The sequence below is a fragment of the Nelumbo nucifera genome, chromosome 1 (assembly GCF_055504915.1).
Source record: "Nelumbo nucifera cultivar China Antique chromosome 1, China Antique-T2T, whole genome shotgun sequence".
Taxonomy (NCBI): domain Eukaryota; kingdom Viridiplantae; phylum Streptophyta; class Magnoliopsida; order Proteales; family Nelumbonaceae; genus Nelumbo; species Nelumbo nucifera.
The window spans coordinates 147,290,578-147,307,675 of NC_142649.1; the positions used below are offsets into that span (position 1 = coordinate 147,290,578).

At 39.3% G+C, this 17,098-nt stretch overlaps 1 protein-coding gene across 3 annotated transcripts; it reads right to left on the reverse strand.

Annotated features, from left to right (window-relative positions):
• Positions 1-533: 533 nt before the first annotated feature.
• On the reverse strand, positions 534-17,023 carry LOC104588036 (vacuolar protein-sorting-associated protein 11 homolog). Of its 3 annotated transcripts, XR_016080349.1 has the most exons (6): positions 16,641-17,022; positions 5,833-6,006; positions 5,363-5,686; positions 3,480-5,252; positions 3,254-3,375; positions 1,230-1,368 (listed from the first exon to the last, which is right to left on the reverse strand). XR_016080349.1 is itself a non-coding variant. In XM_010245834.3 (5 exons), exons 1-5 carry the CDS (start codon positions 16,860-16,862, stop codon positions 979-981), a joined length of 2,883 nt encoding a protein of 960 aa, XP_010244136.1. In that variant the 5' UTR covers positions 16,863-17,023; the 3' UTR covers positions 534-978. The 3 variants fall into 3 exon arrangements, 2 of the variants coding, with proteins under 2 accessions (XP_010244136.1, XP_010244137.1); XM_010245834.3 differs by lacking the exon at positions 3,254-3,375 and having other exon boundaries at positions 534-1,368; positions 16,641-17,023; XM_010245835.3 differs by lacking the exon at positions 1,230-1,368 and having other exon boundaries at positions 3,269-3,405.
• Between the last annotated feature and the right edge of the window lie 75 nt (positions 17,024-17,098).

Sequence of the window (17,098 nt, forward strand, 5' to 3'; positions counted from 1 at the left end):
TTTATCTTTTCAAGGGAAGCAGAGTCGCATCAATTTTGAGAGATCCAGTTTCCTCCTTTTTAAGAAACTAAATCCTCTTATATTCTTTCTTTTCCTCATTTAAAATCAAACCAAACAGAGGAAGATTTAGAATCTTTTGAAATATTCCAAAATTTCCTTTCTTTTCATTCAAACCAAACATAGCCTCAAGGTGCATGTAGGTGAAGGTGGGATTTAATTCCTCTTTTCCACTATATTACTCTTAGATGGATTTGTCTTTAATTTATGATGCAACTACTGAAAACACAGTGGTTTGTTTTAAGGGTGGTAAGCTCCAAGAGGTAAGTTTGTCTAACAGGGGCTACAATATCAGAAATCAAGACACTATTTCCAACACTTGCAATAGTTTATAAAGGAAGCTTCTTCTTTATCTATATATATTGAATTAATTTAAACTAAATTAGACTTTTTGATAAACTCAAAATGTCTGGAAATAGCATGCTACCCCTGTGAACTCAAATTTCTTTGCCAATACAAGATCGAAGAGATACTAGTTGTAAGAAGTAAATTACAAACCTCATTTCATTACACTAGAAAGAATTAAAGTGTGCCACAAAAACCATATCCTCAACCCATTTTAATTTTCTGATTGTAAAAAGAGAACATAAAAGACCAGTCTTTTCCACTAATTCTCACAAGGAGAAACAGATTACCTGCCATGACATATGACAACCCCTAAAAGCCTTTTTAAATGTACCGGTAAATGAGATTTGTATCTTTCTCCCTCTTCCTTAATCAGCTGATCAATTGGCTGGATCAGGTTCTGGTACAAATACAACTCAATCTCAAGAGCATCAAATGCACTAGTGCACCATTCAACCCCTCAACTGAGCCCCAATCATGTTCCATATAAGCCCCAGACAACATTCACCAAAGATTAGAATGAAATAGCTAAAATGTTGTTCCACAAAAATGACCTAACATAATAAACAAGCCATGTTAGAAGATACTACTGGGGGCAGTGCTGCCTGATCTAAAAGCATCAGCAGTGCCATTGCTAGTTTTGCTCACAACCCTCTTGCCAAAATACTCAGCAATCACAGAAAATCCATCCTTTGAGTTCTTCACTTGTTGGAAGAACCGATCTTGGTCCTTGGCATTCTGCTCCAAGCTTCTCTTCATCTCTAGGACAGATCTGTACTCAGGAGCACACTCAGGGCATTCTTTCTCATTATCTCCAAGGCAACGCTGGTGGAATGAGTGCATACACATGAAGTGCACAGCAGGGAGATCAAGGGTAAAAGTGCATGCAGTGCACTTACTAAGCTGGAAAATCCTTGCATTAGTCCTAAGATCCTGGATTTCTTTCCTCATCACTGAGGTGTCTTCCTGCACAAAAAATGTTTCACTGGAAGCATCAATTTTAGAGCCTTTGTATCAATTCTGTTGATAAATAATTACAACCATGAAACAGATAATTTGAAAGTCACTTGTCAAGGCTTAGTTGATGATGATGATGTGTCAATTCCAATTTGCACCTATTCTTTTTTCATAACAAAAACTGGAGAAAGATCAAAGGCTGATAATAAGCGTTCAGTAGCCTGAAGTAGAGAAATTGTTTCCTTGAAGATGAAGATAATAATAAAAAAGCAGACAGCATGAGTATCGAACTTGAAGGAGAAGAAAAATCTATGTGGCCTTAGTTATTGGTTATGGGACCATTTCTTGATGTAATGGTAAAATCTCGGGCTGACAAGCATGAAAGCCCAGGTTCAAGTCTGAGAGTGGCCACGTTGTGCTAAAAATATTGGATGTTGGGTGTGGGTCTGTATCCAGTCAACCACTCCCAAGATCTTGGATAGCCAGGACCAGCATTGAGTGGTTCTATTATTTGTTATCCACCAGCTGATTTATAAACATTTGTTTTTCTCGTATAAAAAAGATCCATAATGACCAACTAAGGAGAACTCAAATACTACACTCAAGTTTTTCAAAGGGCATGGTAAAGCATCCCGTCCAACTAGGGATCAAAGCTGCACAGCCTACCAAAATAAATAAAGAGAGAGAATATCTCGACCTTAAATGATTGTCAACATTTATTGATTCATTATTGAACAAAACTTCTTTTTATTAGTTCTAAGGACACTAATCACCTGTTTGGTTTTAGTACTAACCTAGGGTCTCTTAGTTGTGTTTTTTTTTTTTTTTATTTCAGGCCAAATAGGTTAAAGAGATTCCCTTGGAGCCAAGATTCTGGCCTTTATTCAAGGCTAAGAATGAACTATGTCCATCAGGAGGAAGCACCTTCGGATAGGAGTTTCTCAAGTTTTCTTTTTTTTTTTTTTGATCAGCAGGATTGGATTTCCCTTGGCTCACCACCTGACTGAGGCAAGAGACCTTTTGGATTCCTTGCTTGTTAAGCTCATCTGGATTCCTAGGGAGCTAAACTCTTTAGCAGATAACTTAGCCAAGTCTGGTGCTCACAGGGAAGTTTTATTTAGTGACAGAAACTTGCCTCTGTAACCACTGTGTTGGGCTTTTCTTGTACATTATCCCATGTACTTCCCTTTTCGATTCTTAATACAATCAGTTACTCTTTCTCTCAAAAAATGTTTTAGTAGGTTCATAGGTTGGATGCCATTTTGATGGGACCATGGTATACATGTCGTTTCACTAGATAATGAATCGCTAGTTCAGATTGATCAAAATATCAGCCAGTTACTTTGCAGATAAGCTTAGCTTGAGAGGACATATCCAGAGGTTTGTTCTATGAGGTCTTTTCTATGGGCTTACATTGTATTTCTGGTTTTGGTTCATCATTACTTCAGGTATTACTCTTATTGTACCATTTCTGGTATCCTTAACCCAGAGTTTTTTTGGGCTTAAGGGGTTACCACTTGTTTTTTTTTTTTTTTCTCTCTCTACATTACCGAATCTTTAGACTAGATCTATACTGAGTCACTGACATAAAGTATATATATCGAGAGAGGGTAAATGTATAAAAATGTGCTATTCCAAGTAATATCAAGTAAAAGCATATTAATATGGACAGAATACAAAATTAAAACAAATAGTTTATGAAAGAAAGTGCTAGCATAGCTGCAAACAAGCTTTGCTTTAGTATGTGTAGTAATACAATAAACAAGCCCATCTGAACCATATAATGAAATATTTATCATAGCACTGCAGGTTCACCTAGATTTACAAATGCAACAAAATACTCTTTAAGCTGTTGTTAGATTGATGGAATTTGGGTTGGTAACAGATTGGTCACCTGTGGTTCTCATAATATTCCAGATTCCTCTACTTGGGGAAGGGGGCACTTCAATCACCTAGAATTGAGGCAGAATGAAATTCATTCCAGTTCCACCTCATTGGCCAAACACAGCCTTCGGGCTGTGTTGAAAAAAAGAATCCCAAGTTTCACTGCATGGAAGATGCCAGTTTTCAAATAAAGTAAACAAGAGGAAAGTATGTCTAATAGCTGCATGAATACAAACCTGGTATTTCTCAATAGATCGGCGGTCTTCTTCAATCAGTTTTGATTCTTCTTCAAGTTTTCTAGCAATGTAATCCTTGACAACGGAGAGAGTGAGACATGGATTTCTGGACAGTGTCTGAAGAACAACAATAGGAGGTAATATGTCATCCCTTTCAATATAAGTCAACACTTCCTTTACTTCTTTGGAGCAATCTTCTCCAAGCTCACCAAAGTATTTCAGTAGATCACCCCAAAGAGATGGATCACCTCCTTTACTTGAATCCCCCAGCTTCTTGCAGCATGAAATCAACCCTTCATGGTCATGGGCTTGCATGTAGCAAGCAATCACTTCTTTATAAAGTTTCATCTTCTCATACAGAAATAACAACCCTTCTTTAAATGCATTCATCTCACAAAGAATGATAGCAAGATCGACATCATACAGTGGATGTTCCAGGTCAGATGGCCATGCATTTTTAAGCAAGTGTAGTCCCTTCTCAAGTCTTCTGAGGCGATCCTTTTCCTTGTCAATATCTTTTCCCTTAACAATTGATCTTTCCTTGGAATCTTCCATAGACATCTTATCTGCTACCATTGAACTTGTTGCTCTAGAATCAACAACAGTGTTTTCTTGTGAGACAGATGGGAAATTCAAGTCATTAGACAGGTAGAGCTCCAAGAGTGTGTTGTGAATTTCTATTTGAGCAGGTGAATCCTTCACCTTGCTGGTGTATTTCTCGAGAAAATCCAAAAGAGACTGAGGGTGGTGAATGAAAATGTTGATGAAATCAACAGGAGAAGGTAACATGGATATGTATGTACTGTTTGACTTCCCTTTTTTTGCTGATTCTGCTTCCTCAGTACACAGCTTCATGAGTATTTCAATTGTCTCCATGGGCCTGTGCTCAATGAGAATCTTTCCATACTCTTTTACTGTGGCACCCGCTTGACTGGGTTCAAGACTTGAAATGTATTCTAGTGCTTCTTGATATCTACCAAGATCTTCGAGCAGGATCTTTAAGTATAATTCATGCTTCCCTGATTTCTTAGCAACATACATGGCATGTTCATGATACCCCGCAGCACGGCATACCCTTATTGCAGTCTCCACATCAAACTTATGTTCTCCAATGCTGTCTTCACTTTTGATAAACATATTTAACTTCTCAACATCTTTCAGTTTAGTATAACAGTTGAGAAGGAGAGTGGTGTGGTCCTTAGAAGCCAGCCCCTTCTCATGTAAGTTTTCCAGGTAATTTGTAAGGTTGTATATTCTTTGTGCATCAAGAAATTTCTGTATCACATAAGAAGGTTCAAGGTGACCAATGGTGTTTATATATTGAGCCATAGCTTCATCATAGTCTTGTTTCCCATATAAATGATCCCCATATTTCCTTAGCACTTCAGCAGTTGCTGCTGCATCAGCTTGCTGGCTTTGAACCAGATTGATAGCAACAGTATACAGATTCTTCCTGAAAAGCATATCTAACTTGCTTTCCATGTCCTTCTCTCCTATGCACAAAGTGGTTTTGTCACTCATTATAAGGATTATGTTACCCCATTCACAAAGCAAGTATGAAACTTCTCTAACCATCAAACTATGGGCAATGAGTCGGTTCTTCAGGTCATATACATTGAAAGTATTTCTTCCATTTCTTTGATCTGCAATAACACATAAGAGGTACCCACGGAACCATCCAAGAAATTTCTTCTCCCCCTCAAATGCCCAACAAGGGCCACGCCCATCAACTTCATAGAAATAAATAGCTTCTGGACGCCCAACTATTAGCTCCTGGTTAGTTGACAAGGACAAAATTCTCAATTGCATGGAAATATATAATGTACTTCAGGAAGCTTTAACACAAGAAAGCTAATCTACAAAAAGAAACCAAAACTGCATACCAAACGATCACTCATTGTGACACTATTAGCACCACACCCAATCTGATCAAGAGTTTGCCTCCTAGGTGGTTGATCCTGCAGGCTGAACAAACTCACTGAACTGGGAGTCACAGCAAAGAGTTGAAGGGCCTGACCATCAACTCGGAATCCTAGGCCTGTGATAGAAGAAAGGCTCTTATCTGAAATATTCTCCACTTGAAGCTTGAAGCGGGTTATGCGCTCACGTGCCATGTCCCCCTTGATGCAGTAAATGCAACCGTTGTCTAGCCCTATGGAGATGAGCAATATTGGCGGAGCTTCCTCAAGGACTAAGAATGATGTAATCTGCAGACAATCAGGTGCAAGGTCTTAGACTCAAAAGAAAAAAAAAAAAAACTCAGAACTTAGAGACTTCACTGGTAATAATGCAAAATTAAGATACATTGAATGGCTCTAAAGTGACAATAGATAAAAGAAGTTATATCATGCACCTTTGCTTCAGGAAACTGGTTAGTGAATATCCGTAATATTTGAATGCAAACAGGACTTGATGTGCTGGAACCCTCTGGTTGCATCTTGTCAAGGTCAAAAACCTTAAGGCAGATAGATGATAATTGTGGTGATGCTTGTTCATCTTCTCCAATAGTCAGCAGGAAGTTGCGTTGCTAATTTAAGCAAGAAATAAGAAACTGGTTAGGTTGTCATATAAGCAGTAATTAACCAATCAAGTTTAAAGTTGTCATTGACAATAAGATAAGAAATAGCATTGGTAATTCACTAATTTTTTACCAAAAAAAAAAATCTTATTTCTAATCTATGCAACCAAACTATTCAGTTGATAATATATGGTCCTCACTTAGGACAAGGTTGTAGATGGCTTCATCATGGCATTTTACCAAGATTGTTGGGAGTGGCTAAAGGAGGATTTAATGAAAGTCTTTGAGGAATTCTACCACAGAGGGATTATCAATAGGGGGGTTAATGCTACCTTTATCACATTGGTTCCTAAGAAATTGGGAGCATGTCACCCCAAGGACTTTAGAACCATTAGCCTAGTGACAATTCAATACAAAATCATAGCCAAAGTTCTCTCCATCCACCTAAAAAAGGTCCTCCCATCATTTATCTCATAGTATCAAGGAGCCTTTATTAAAGAAAGACAGATTCCATATCAATTGCTCATTGCAAATGAATGTGTAGAGGAATTCAAGAAGGTTGGGAAGAAAGGTATTGTTTGCAAATTGGATTTGGAGAAAGCCTACAATCTTGTGGACTGGGGTTTCTTGATTGAAGCTTTGAGCAAATGCGGCTTTGGTGCAAAATGGTGCAAGTGGATCATAGGATGCCTAAAATCTTGCCACTTTTCAGTCTTGGTGAATGAGATGGTTAAAGATTTTTTTGGTGCTATGAGAGGCGTGAGACAGGGGGATCCACTATCACCTTTTTCTATTCACTATTGTAGTGAAGGTGTTTAGCAGATTGATCACAAAAGCAGATGAAGTGGGTCTCTTAAACGGGTGGAGAGTGGGGAGAGATAGGGTGGTGGTATCCCAACTTCAATTTGCAGATGACATAATTATTTTTTGTGAGGGGGAGGGTGAGGAAGAGGCTAGGAATCTAAGGATGTTATTGAGCTTGTTTGAGAAGGTGACAAATCTGAAGGTTAATCTCAATAAAAGTGTAGTGGTTGGGGTAAATATGGGGCAGGAGGAGACTGAGGTGTGAGCAAGGGAACTCAGGTGTGTGTCCAATGATTGGCCTATGAAATATTTAGGACTCCCTTTAGGTGCACACCCTAGATCTTTGACTTTCTGGAGCTCGGTAGTGGAGAGATTTGAGAAGAAGTTAGCGGCTTGGAAGAGGAATTACCTATCATTGGGTGGTAGGATAACCTTAATCAAATCTACCTTAGCTAACATTCCGATCTACTACCTATCGGTGTTTAGCAGCCTCAGGCGATTGTGAAGAAGCTGGAGAAAATTATGCATCATTTCTTGTGGAAACCGGGGGAGGCAAAGAAGGATCATTTAATCATATGGGAAATAGTTTCTAGAAGGAAGGGATATGGAGAGTTGGGGTTAGGGAGGCTGAAAGAAAAGAACCAAGCTCTTATTCGAAAGTAGCTATGGAGATTGCCGAGAGAATCGGACAGGTTATGGCATAAAGCGGTTGCTAGTATTCATGGGCTCTCAGAGAATGGGTAGGATGCTGGAACTTCTAGCAAGGCCTCTTGCTCTTCACCTTGGAAAGCGATTCAGCAATGTCTCCCAATTTTTCTCAATCACATCAGACTTGATATTAATTCAAGTAACAAAATCAAATTTTGGGAGGACCTTTAGGTGGGCGAAGTCCCTTTGAAGGATTCTTTCCCTTCCTTGTTTACCCTATCTGCTCTCAAGGGCAAACCCATTTCTAAGTTTTTGCTCCCTTCTCCTTGGTTCAGGTGGAATCTAGGCTTTCGTAGAAATGTGAGGGACACTGAACTGGGCCATGTTTCTAACCTACTACACATTCTCGAGGGGTTTTCCTTGACCTAAATAAACAAGATGATAGTATTTGGACTCTACATTCTTCTGGGGTTTTCAGCTGTGCTTCCTTTTTCAAGTCGTTGTCTTTGCCTTCTCAACCAGACAACCAATTGTTCCCTTTCCAGTCAAAGAGATTTGGTGTCATCCGAGTCCCCCCAAAGTGAGTGCTTTCTATTGGGAGGTCTTCCATGGTGCAATCAACACTTGCGATATTCTACACAGAAAGAGACCTAGATGGTGCCTTTCCCCAAATTGGTTCTGCTTGTGTGAATCTAACGGTGAATCTGCTCATCACATTTTCATTTCCTGTTCGTTTGCTTGTGGTATATGGGATTGGTTTTTCTCTCTTTTTGGGTGCAGGTGGAATACTCTGGACAGATTGGACAGGTTGTTTGATGGTTCTACTTTCAGCTGGCCAAAAAGAAGGGGAAGACTAATGTGGAGGTGTACAAGGGCAGCAATAATCTGGACCTCATGGGAGGAGAGAAATAAACGTATATTCGAGGAAAAGAAAAGGAGAAAAGAAGCATTAATTGAAGGGATTATGGCAAAAGTGGCTTTTTGGACAAAGACACTGGAGTTGTTTTCAGCTTTCTCTATTGATGACATAATAAGGAACTGGAGACAATTGCAGCCTCAACTTCAGCCAAGTGGAAGGCACTAAAGGGTTGGGATCCCCCAGAGTTAGGATTCCTGAAATTAAACTTTGACGGAAGTAGTTTTGGGAATCCGGGTCCGTCTGGAATTGGAGGGGTTTTAAGAAATGAAAGCGGAGTGATCATGGGCATGTACTCAGGCCCCATTGGATTGTGTGATTCTGTAACAGCAGAACTGAATGCAGTGATTTACAGGATGCAGAAAACTATGGAGATGGGGGTAAGAAAGCTAATAGTTGAAGGTGACTCCAAAATAGTAATAAGTTGGCTAAAACAGAATGAGAAGGCTCCTTGGTTTTTTAGAAACAAAATCAAACAATTCAAGAGGTTCTCAAAGGGATATGCAGCTGATAATTCAATGAATAGGTCGGAAAATGGTCTAGCTGACCAACTAGCAAAGCAAGGGGTAAACAGGGCAGTGTGTTTCTGGGCTCAATTGTGAGACTGAATATTAAATTGTCTTTGTATTTTCTTAGAGGTAGCTGAGGCTGCCTTTGATTTGTACATTTCTCTTTGATCGAGGGAGATATCTAAGTAATAAAATAACTTTGTATTTTCTCTTTGATTTCTTAGAGGTAGCCTCAGCTGAGGTAGCTGAGGCTGCCTTTGATTTATTACTTAGAGGTATCTAAGTAATAAAATTTGATGTTGGTGCTGATAAAAAAAGGTTATAGATGGATTAAGTGGTTACATTTTTTTTCTTTGATCGATAACAAATAACTTTCATTAAAAATTAAGCTTTAAGTACAAGACGAGGGAGATAAACTATCTAACTCCCCCAAGAGAAACTGAAAGCCACCCAAAAAAAAATGAAAAATACAATTAAAAATGAGCCCAGAATAAAGATTCCCTATTCACCCCTTGTTTGGCTAACCCATCGGCAAAAGAATTTGCACTTCTCTTCACCCAACTACATTTTACATTAATGTCCTTTATCAGCCATTTAAATTTATTTTTTTCATTGCTGTAGTTCCAAAGCCCACTCTTGTCTTCCTTTAACCAACTCACTACCACCTCAGAATCTCCTATTACCAGCTTACTAATATTCAGTTCTTTAGCTCTTTGAATCCCTTCCAAAGCTGCTAGGATCTCATCCCTGAGAGAGCCACCTTCTCCAATTGGGCTTGAAAAAAGGAGTTAATACATTCCCTTCTTCATTCCTTAGAACTCCCCCAATACCTTATGGCCCTGGATTTCCACTGCTACTACCACCAAAGTTCAGTTTTATAAAGCCATTAGTGGGAGGGGTCCAAATTGGACCCTTTTTTTTTATAAATGATGAAGTTTTATTAAGAAAGAGAAGGAATTACATCAAAGTTTTACAAGACAAACATCCCAATAAGGACATGAGGTGCAACCCCTAGACAAAATACAAATTACAATTGAGCCAAAAAAGAGTTCAGACTTATGCACCCCCATTTTTTGCAAAGTAATCTGCCATCCCATTTGCTGACCACCTTTCCCATTGAACTATTGTCATATCTATAACCAGCCATTTGAATCTTTTCATAGATTCCTTAAACTTCCAAATTACTGTTTTCGGTTCCTTGCAAGACTGCTTGGAAGTTAGCAAAAACTGAATCCCCTATTCCCACCGGGCCTGAGAATACAGCAACAATATGTCCTTCATTATTCCTGAATACTCCACCTATACCAGTTAACCAGTCGGACCTGGATTCCCTAGACTGCTGCCATCAAAGTTCAACTTGATAAAACCATCGTCAGGAGGTTTCCAAGCTATCACTGGTTTGTTCCTTGCAGTAGAACTTCTTGTTACAACTCCAATTTCTCCACAAGTCATCAATAGAGAAGTCTGAAAAAAGGCTTGAGGCTTTAACCCAATGTATAGCTCTATTTAAGATACATTCCGACACTGCCTCCTCACTCCTTTCTTTATCACTGAAGACTCTGCCATTTCTCTCTTCCCACACCGTCCATATCAAAGCAGCCCTAACTAACACATCTCCACATGAGTTTACCTCTCTTCTTCGGCCAGCTGAAAGTCGTAGAGTCAAAGAGACTTCCAATCTGCAGAGGCACAATCCACTTGTGACCAAAAGGACCAAAAACCTTTTTCTAGAGGCCTACAACAAACGTGCAGGAAATTTGGTGGTAACAGATTTCACCACTTGGTTTACAAAGGGTACACTAGTTGGGGGAAAGACACGGAGAAAGTCTTCTTCTTTTTTGCAAGGTTTCTAATGTGTTTATTTCTCCATGAAAAACTTCCCAAGACAAGGTCCCAACCTTGGGAGGGATAGGTTTAGACCAGAATTCTTTAAAAGGGCACAGAGATAGATTCAGGCCTGAGCACAAAGAAGAGAAGAACAATGCACAAAAGAACAAGCCCCCAGGGTGAAGAGTCCAAATACTACCATTAGGCTTAGAAGGATCTAGGACTACAGAGTCAAGGACTTGGAAAAGTGAGATTGCCATGTCAAGCTCACAGTCTCTCAAGTTTCTTATTAGTCTCGAGTCCCAACTTAACCCAATTGACAGGGAGAAGGACACAAAACGATGTACAGGTTTTTTTTTGAATAAAGAAAGGAAATACAGAGAAGGAAAAAGGTCTTTAAGGGTTGAATTGTCAATCCAAAGGTCTTCCCAAAAAAGAACCTCGTCTCCAGAGCAAACATCATACCTGATTAAGCTTAGGAATTGAGAGAGAACTCCACAAATGGATTTCCAAGGAAAAGCCAAGGTAGCCCTCGAAGATACCCTAGTGTCCCAACCATTGCTTGCACCACCATGTATACTACCTATCACCTCTTGCCACAGTCTCCCCCTCTCCAAAGGCCACCTCCACAACCACTTACCTAGCAAAGACAAATTCTTCCTTCCTAAATTTCCTATACCTACCCCTCCCCCTATTCTTTGCTCTTACACACTACATCCCACCTGACCAAGTGATCCTTCCTACCTTCCTTGGGCTCCCAGAGAAAATCTCTCATCTATTGATAAAAAAAAAAAAAACTCATCAACTTTTCTAATTTTTGCACTTCCCTCCTTGGCATCCTAAATAAATTAGCAGGTTTGCTAAAGTGGACTTTATCAAGGTAATTCTACCTCCCAAAGAAATATAATTTATCTTCCATGCTGCCAATCTCTTAGTACAATTCTAGGTTCCAAAACCTACTTTCTTTCAAATTATCTCCTAAAGGAACCCAAGGTATTACAAAGGCCAGCACTCAATAGCACAACCTAGAGACTCTACTATTGCATTTAGTTCCTCCTGCCCCAAGTTTATCCCTACCACACAACTCTTCTCAAAACTAATCTTCAATTTGGATATATATTCAAACAACTTTATCACCTCCTTCAAGTGCCTTGCTTTCCTAGGATCCCCACTCTCACAGAAAATGATTGTATCATCCACAAACTGTAAGTGTGTCACTACCGTGTTATTCCTGCCTACTCTCCAACCTCTAAATAAGTCCAACTTGTCTACCCTTTGGAGGAGTCTGCTAAACACATCAGCTATTATGGTAAAAAGGAATGGGGAAAGGGGGTCCCCTTGTAGCAGGAAAAAAATCCCTTACCACACCATTCACTAAGACTGATAATGACAAGTTTCCAAACACCCTTCAATCCAACTGCATCGTCTTTCCCCAAACCTGTTACACTTCATGACTTCCAAAAGAAAGACCCAATCCACCATATCATAAGCCTTCTCTAAATCTAACTTGCACACAAAACCTTCCCTCCCCCTTCTCATGCACATTCATTTGTTATCAGTATTTGACCTGTAATTTCAAATACTTGATGCAATTCTCTAGTAAGTCAATGGTCACATAACATGTAAGTGTACAGCCCATTTACCACAAATGTCATGCTTTTGGTGTATGAGAAAATTTAGCTAAAATGCCATGCTTTTGGTGCATGATAAAAATTAGCTAGGCCAACAGGGAAGAAGAGTTATCCTTAGATGACTGGCATGCCATGGAGAAGAATACAAGATTATATAGGCTCTGATTGAGGTCCAAAGAAAGCTTCTCATTTAAGAACTAGGATTCTAATATAAAATACTGTATCAAGTTAAATGTATTTCAATTTGGAGCAGCAACAAATTCCATTAGTTCTCATAGTTGAAATATGCAAGATATTTTATGGCTGTTGTATGAAAATACAAGCACTATAAAGTTGGCCTGCTCATTGAGATTTGTACCACTTTGTCATGTTTTCTCTTTTTCAATTTGTCCTTATTTCCCATTCTTTTTTATTTAATTGTTCAAGATGCATCTTCCACTTAGACTTTTCAAAACCAATGCTACATTGTTACCAGGGTCAAGAAAATCTGAAGAAACTTGTTGCAATGCATTAATGGTCAAGACGCCAAGTCTAACATAAAATAACTCTACAAGGGTTACCACAATTTAGCATCATTAGCATTTAGCTAGTTTAAAGGGAGTTCATATAATTTTCAAAAGAAGCCCTTTGAAAAGATAAAGAAATCCTGGCGTATCTGAAAAAAGCAGAACAGTCAACAATATTAAAAAAAAACTTCATTATTTCAGAATTTAATTACAGAGATTACCTTCCCTTCTGGATTATATCAAAAAATTGTCATCCATTCAGGAGGTGTAAGCATAAACCACCATCCTAGAAAGAATAGTTATAAATTAAAAAAAAAAAAAACAAGAAATCCATGGCAAGAAGGTAGGCAAGATGCATGAGAAAAAGGTTGGATTGGTTTTCACTCCACTGGTGCTTCTGTAGATTCCACAAGTATTTCAATAACACCTGGGCATGACATCTTCATGTGTCGCTTATGCAGAAGGCAGTGTCAAAAGGGTTCAGCATGTTTAAAGCATTCCAGAACTTGAGGATGCTTTCAGAAAATGATTAAAAGTCATGAAGCTAAGAGAAGGAACCATTAAAAAAAGAAGAATAAGGAACCAGCTACTTCTGTATCATTTGACAAAAGGCATGGCTCTTAATAATAGTGAGAAGGAATGACAGAATTCCACTAGCCCACCACACATACATAGTTTTCAAGGTGTAAAGGCAAGGCTAGGCAACAGTGGGATGCCTTGTCAATGGGTTTTTTTATCAGTAAACATGAAATTTATCTATAAATATAGAAAAGAATGTGTACATAAGTTACAGTAACAAGGTTAGGCTAGCACCTGCTACCCGACCCCATTGTTCTTACAATCTGATTCTGGTTACATTAAACTATTAAAGCTCCCCACCCCCCACCCCCAAATAGTCTTTTTTAACCCCTTGCCTTGTGAATGAGTTAGCAACATTTGTTTGCAGCTCTATGTGAATATATCCAAACCACTCTCATTTCTCTAGCCAACTGCTGTGCTTGTTTCAAGATGTTGATGTTCCCATGTGCACTGACCTTTTTTCAGCCATCATATTACAGTTTTGGAGTCTCCTTCAACCATTATGTTTACCATATTTAACCTCTTACAAATCTTTAAACTTTGTAGTACATAATGCAAGTTATGCAACTCTGCTCTTGTAGAGTCTCTTAATCCAATTGGACTTGAAAATAGAACAATAAAGGAGCCTAAGTTGTCTCTAACAACTCCACCAATACCGAAGGGTCCTGGATTGCCAAAGCTACAGCCATCAAAATTAAGTTTCACAAGGTCAATGGGTGGTGATGCACAATTCCCTTATTATATTTGGCCTTTTAAGTGTGATGATTCTGCCATGTATACCCCAACCCCTTAAAATTTCATCTTTAAACAAAGGCTCAAAGATCTTTAAAGTCTTCACCCAATTTACCACCCTCAAGAGAATAGATTCAATGACAGCCTCCTCGGATCTTTTAGCCTCATTAAAAGTTTTGTTATTCCTCTCCTCTAAAATAGACCATAGAGTAGCTACCTGGTGCATCCGGTAGCCCTTAAATGGAGTAAGTTTCTCAAGAACTGCCAACTGCAACAAAGACACTACAACAGTCAGGGACTAGGCAGTAAGGGTAGCACTAACCTCTTGGTTTTGCAACTTGTCAAGGGGAGTGACCTTAGTCTCTATTCACGTAGGAGATGCTAAGGTTTTGGCCTCAATTTTGGCGCCTGAAACAAAAACATAGAAATGAACCAACAAAGAGGTGGTTACAATGATCAAGCACTCAAAAGCTAAAAATGGAAATTGGCAGCTTGGTGGGATCGGTCACGCGATCTGGCTGTCAAGATTTGGTGGTTGCTCAGCATGATCTTCACTAGTGGGTCGGTTTCCTTGTGGCCAGGGGCTGGTAGTCAACTTCACTACCAGCCCTTGGCCACAACGGACAAGGCCCAAACTATGGGAGAGGCTACCCTGCGAGGCCTTACTCAGGGGCGGAACCAGGGGGTGGCAGGGGGGAGCCATGCCCCCCCCTCTATGCCTTCAAAATCCCCATAAAACCCATTTAAATTCCACTTATATTTTGACCCCCTTACCCATGTTTCCTAGATTTTGGCCCCCCTATCCATGTTTTCTAGGTTTTGGCCCCCCTCAAGAAAAAATTCTAGCTCCACCCCTGGCCTTACTGGTGCGGTCTTGCAAAGCTGTGATAATGTGATCTTGCGAGGTTGTGGTGAAACCCCACAATGCTGTGGAGGTGTGATCTCGCGAGGTAGGTGTGGTCTGCGATCTCATTGCGTTTGCGATCCCGCAACAACATGGGGTGTGTTCTACCTGGCCTCATAGAGTTGGGCCTCACTCCCTGCAATCTTGTGGAACACAATCTCACTTCTGACTTTGTCTAGTCGTAAGGGGGGAAACCACCTACTCTCAAAGAGAGAGAAGAGATAGCCCCATATACTGAAAGTATAGTTGTAGGAGATTAGTAGATGCAATATAGATTCCCCACTTGCTTCACAAAGAGAACAAGTGTGTGGTGAGATGCACCATTTAGACTCCTCTTTTGCAATGTTTCACAAGTATCAATCTTCAAATGGTAAACCTCCCAACAAAAGGCCCTAATTTTGGGTGGGATAGAACCAAACCAAATGGATTTTGGGTGGGATAGGACCAAGACAAATGGATTTAGAGGGGAAACAAAAATCCTAGGCCTAGGCGATTTGTTTTTTTAAATAAAAATCCAAGATAAATGGATTTAGTGTATCCAAATATGCTTGGATACCGATACAGAGGTATTTTAGAACTTTTAAGACATTCCATAGATAGACACCAACCCTCTAATTATTATTAAATCAAAAAAATAAAAATAAAATAAGAGAGTATTGACCATATTGATTGTGTGTATCGATATTATAATCTTTGCCTAAATCCTAGGATAATTCCCTAGATTCTATAGTGATCAGCAATCATCTTTCACTGGTAGTTATCAATAATCTTCATCAAATAAGTATAAACTTTATATCAAAATATGGAAAATCAACATATTCATGAAAGAATAGAAAATCAGAAAATATAGGGGCTGAGACCCTGTTTTTCTCCTAGGAAAAGAAGAAAAGAAAGGTGGAAGAAGAAGAAGAATAAGAAGAGTGCACTGATTGGACCTTAGCATAATAAGAAACAACAAAATGAAACTAGTATATAAACCCGTAAATAAATAATATATTGTATGTCTATTTTATTATTATAATATCAGAAAATAAAAAACATAGAAACATTATATAGTGCCTTGTACAAAAAGGCTAGGCACTTAAGCAAAGCAACACTCCATGGGTACCTTGTTCTCTAGGCGCCTGCCTAAGCATCACCTTGACAACTATGCACACATAGTTGGGATTAAGCCTTAGCTTTAGTTGAGTTGAGTGAGAAAGCATTACCTTTCACACATAGATAATAGAACCAAGGAGTTTTCAACTTGTTGACTAATCAAACGGATCCATGAATACCAGTAAAGGTAGCAACTTAAGATGAAGAAATAAATAACTAATCAAAACCAAGAGGTCATTGCCTCCGCTTAAGGAAGGCCACTCAACTCTGTAATTTAATTATCTACTTCAATCAATCAGCATGGAATACAATAGGATTTTCTTATTCTATTCTTTGAAACTAATATGTATTAAATCTAGAATAGATTAAACCGTTTCAGGGGCGGGGGCTCAACGACTATTTGAACAAATAGTCGTTTTTTTTAGGCGAAAAAAACGAGAAACAACAAAAAAAAACGACGGAAAGGGGGGACGAGGAAATCCATACAACCTTAAGCTGCTGCATGAAGAGAACAGAAGATGCGTGAGCTTGGAAGCCATAAATGAATTTAAACCCGCGATCCAGCAAATTCACCGTGCCGTCATCGCAACCAACCACGATCTTCCCTCTCCCACCGGAACAGCACTCAATTTTTCCGGTGACTTCGTCGGGAATTGAGCTTTTCCCGGCAGATTTTTCTTCAAAGAACTCGAATTTCCTCCACTGATACATCTCTATGGCACCAAAACCAGGTGAAAACGGGATCTAAAAAGAAGAAATCATGTTGTCAAAACTCTTGTTGAGGCAAAATTTAGATTTGGACTCTAATCTCTCTCACACGCATGATTATAGATGTCTTTTCTCTTTTCTCCACGATTGTTCTCCAAGGAGAGAGCCGGAGAGGAAATACATGTGTTCAGAGGTGTAAAACGGCGGGCCGTGCCTGGCACGACACGAACCCCGTGCCG

What these genes read in the sequence shown, in the direction of transcription:
- LOC104588036 (XM_010245834.3), bottom strand. Translation starts at nt 16,862, where the DNA reads ATGTATCAGTGGAGGAAATTCGAGTTCTTTGAAGAAAAATCTGCCGGG. An exon ending in ACCAGTTTCCTGAAGCAAAG is followed by an intron (nt 5,687 to 5,832) that starts GTGCATGATATA and finishes GATTGTCTGCAG; the next exon opens with ATTACATCATTCTTAGTCCT. An exon ending in TCACAATGAGTGATCGTTTG is followed by an intron (nt 5,253 to 5,362) that starts GTATGCAGTTTT and finishes TCAACTAACCAG; the next exon opens with GAGCTAATAGTTGGGCGTCC.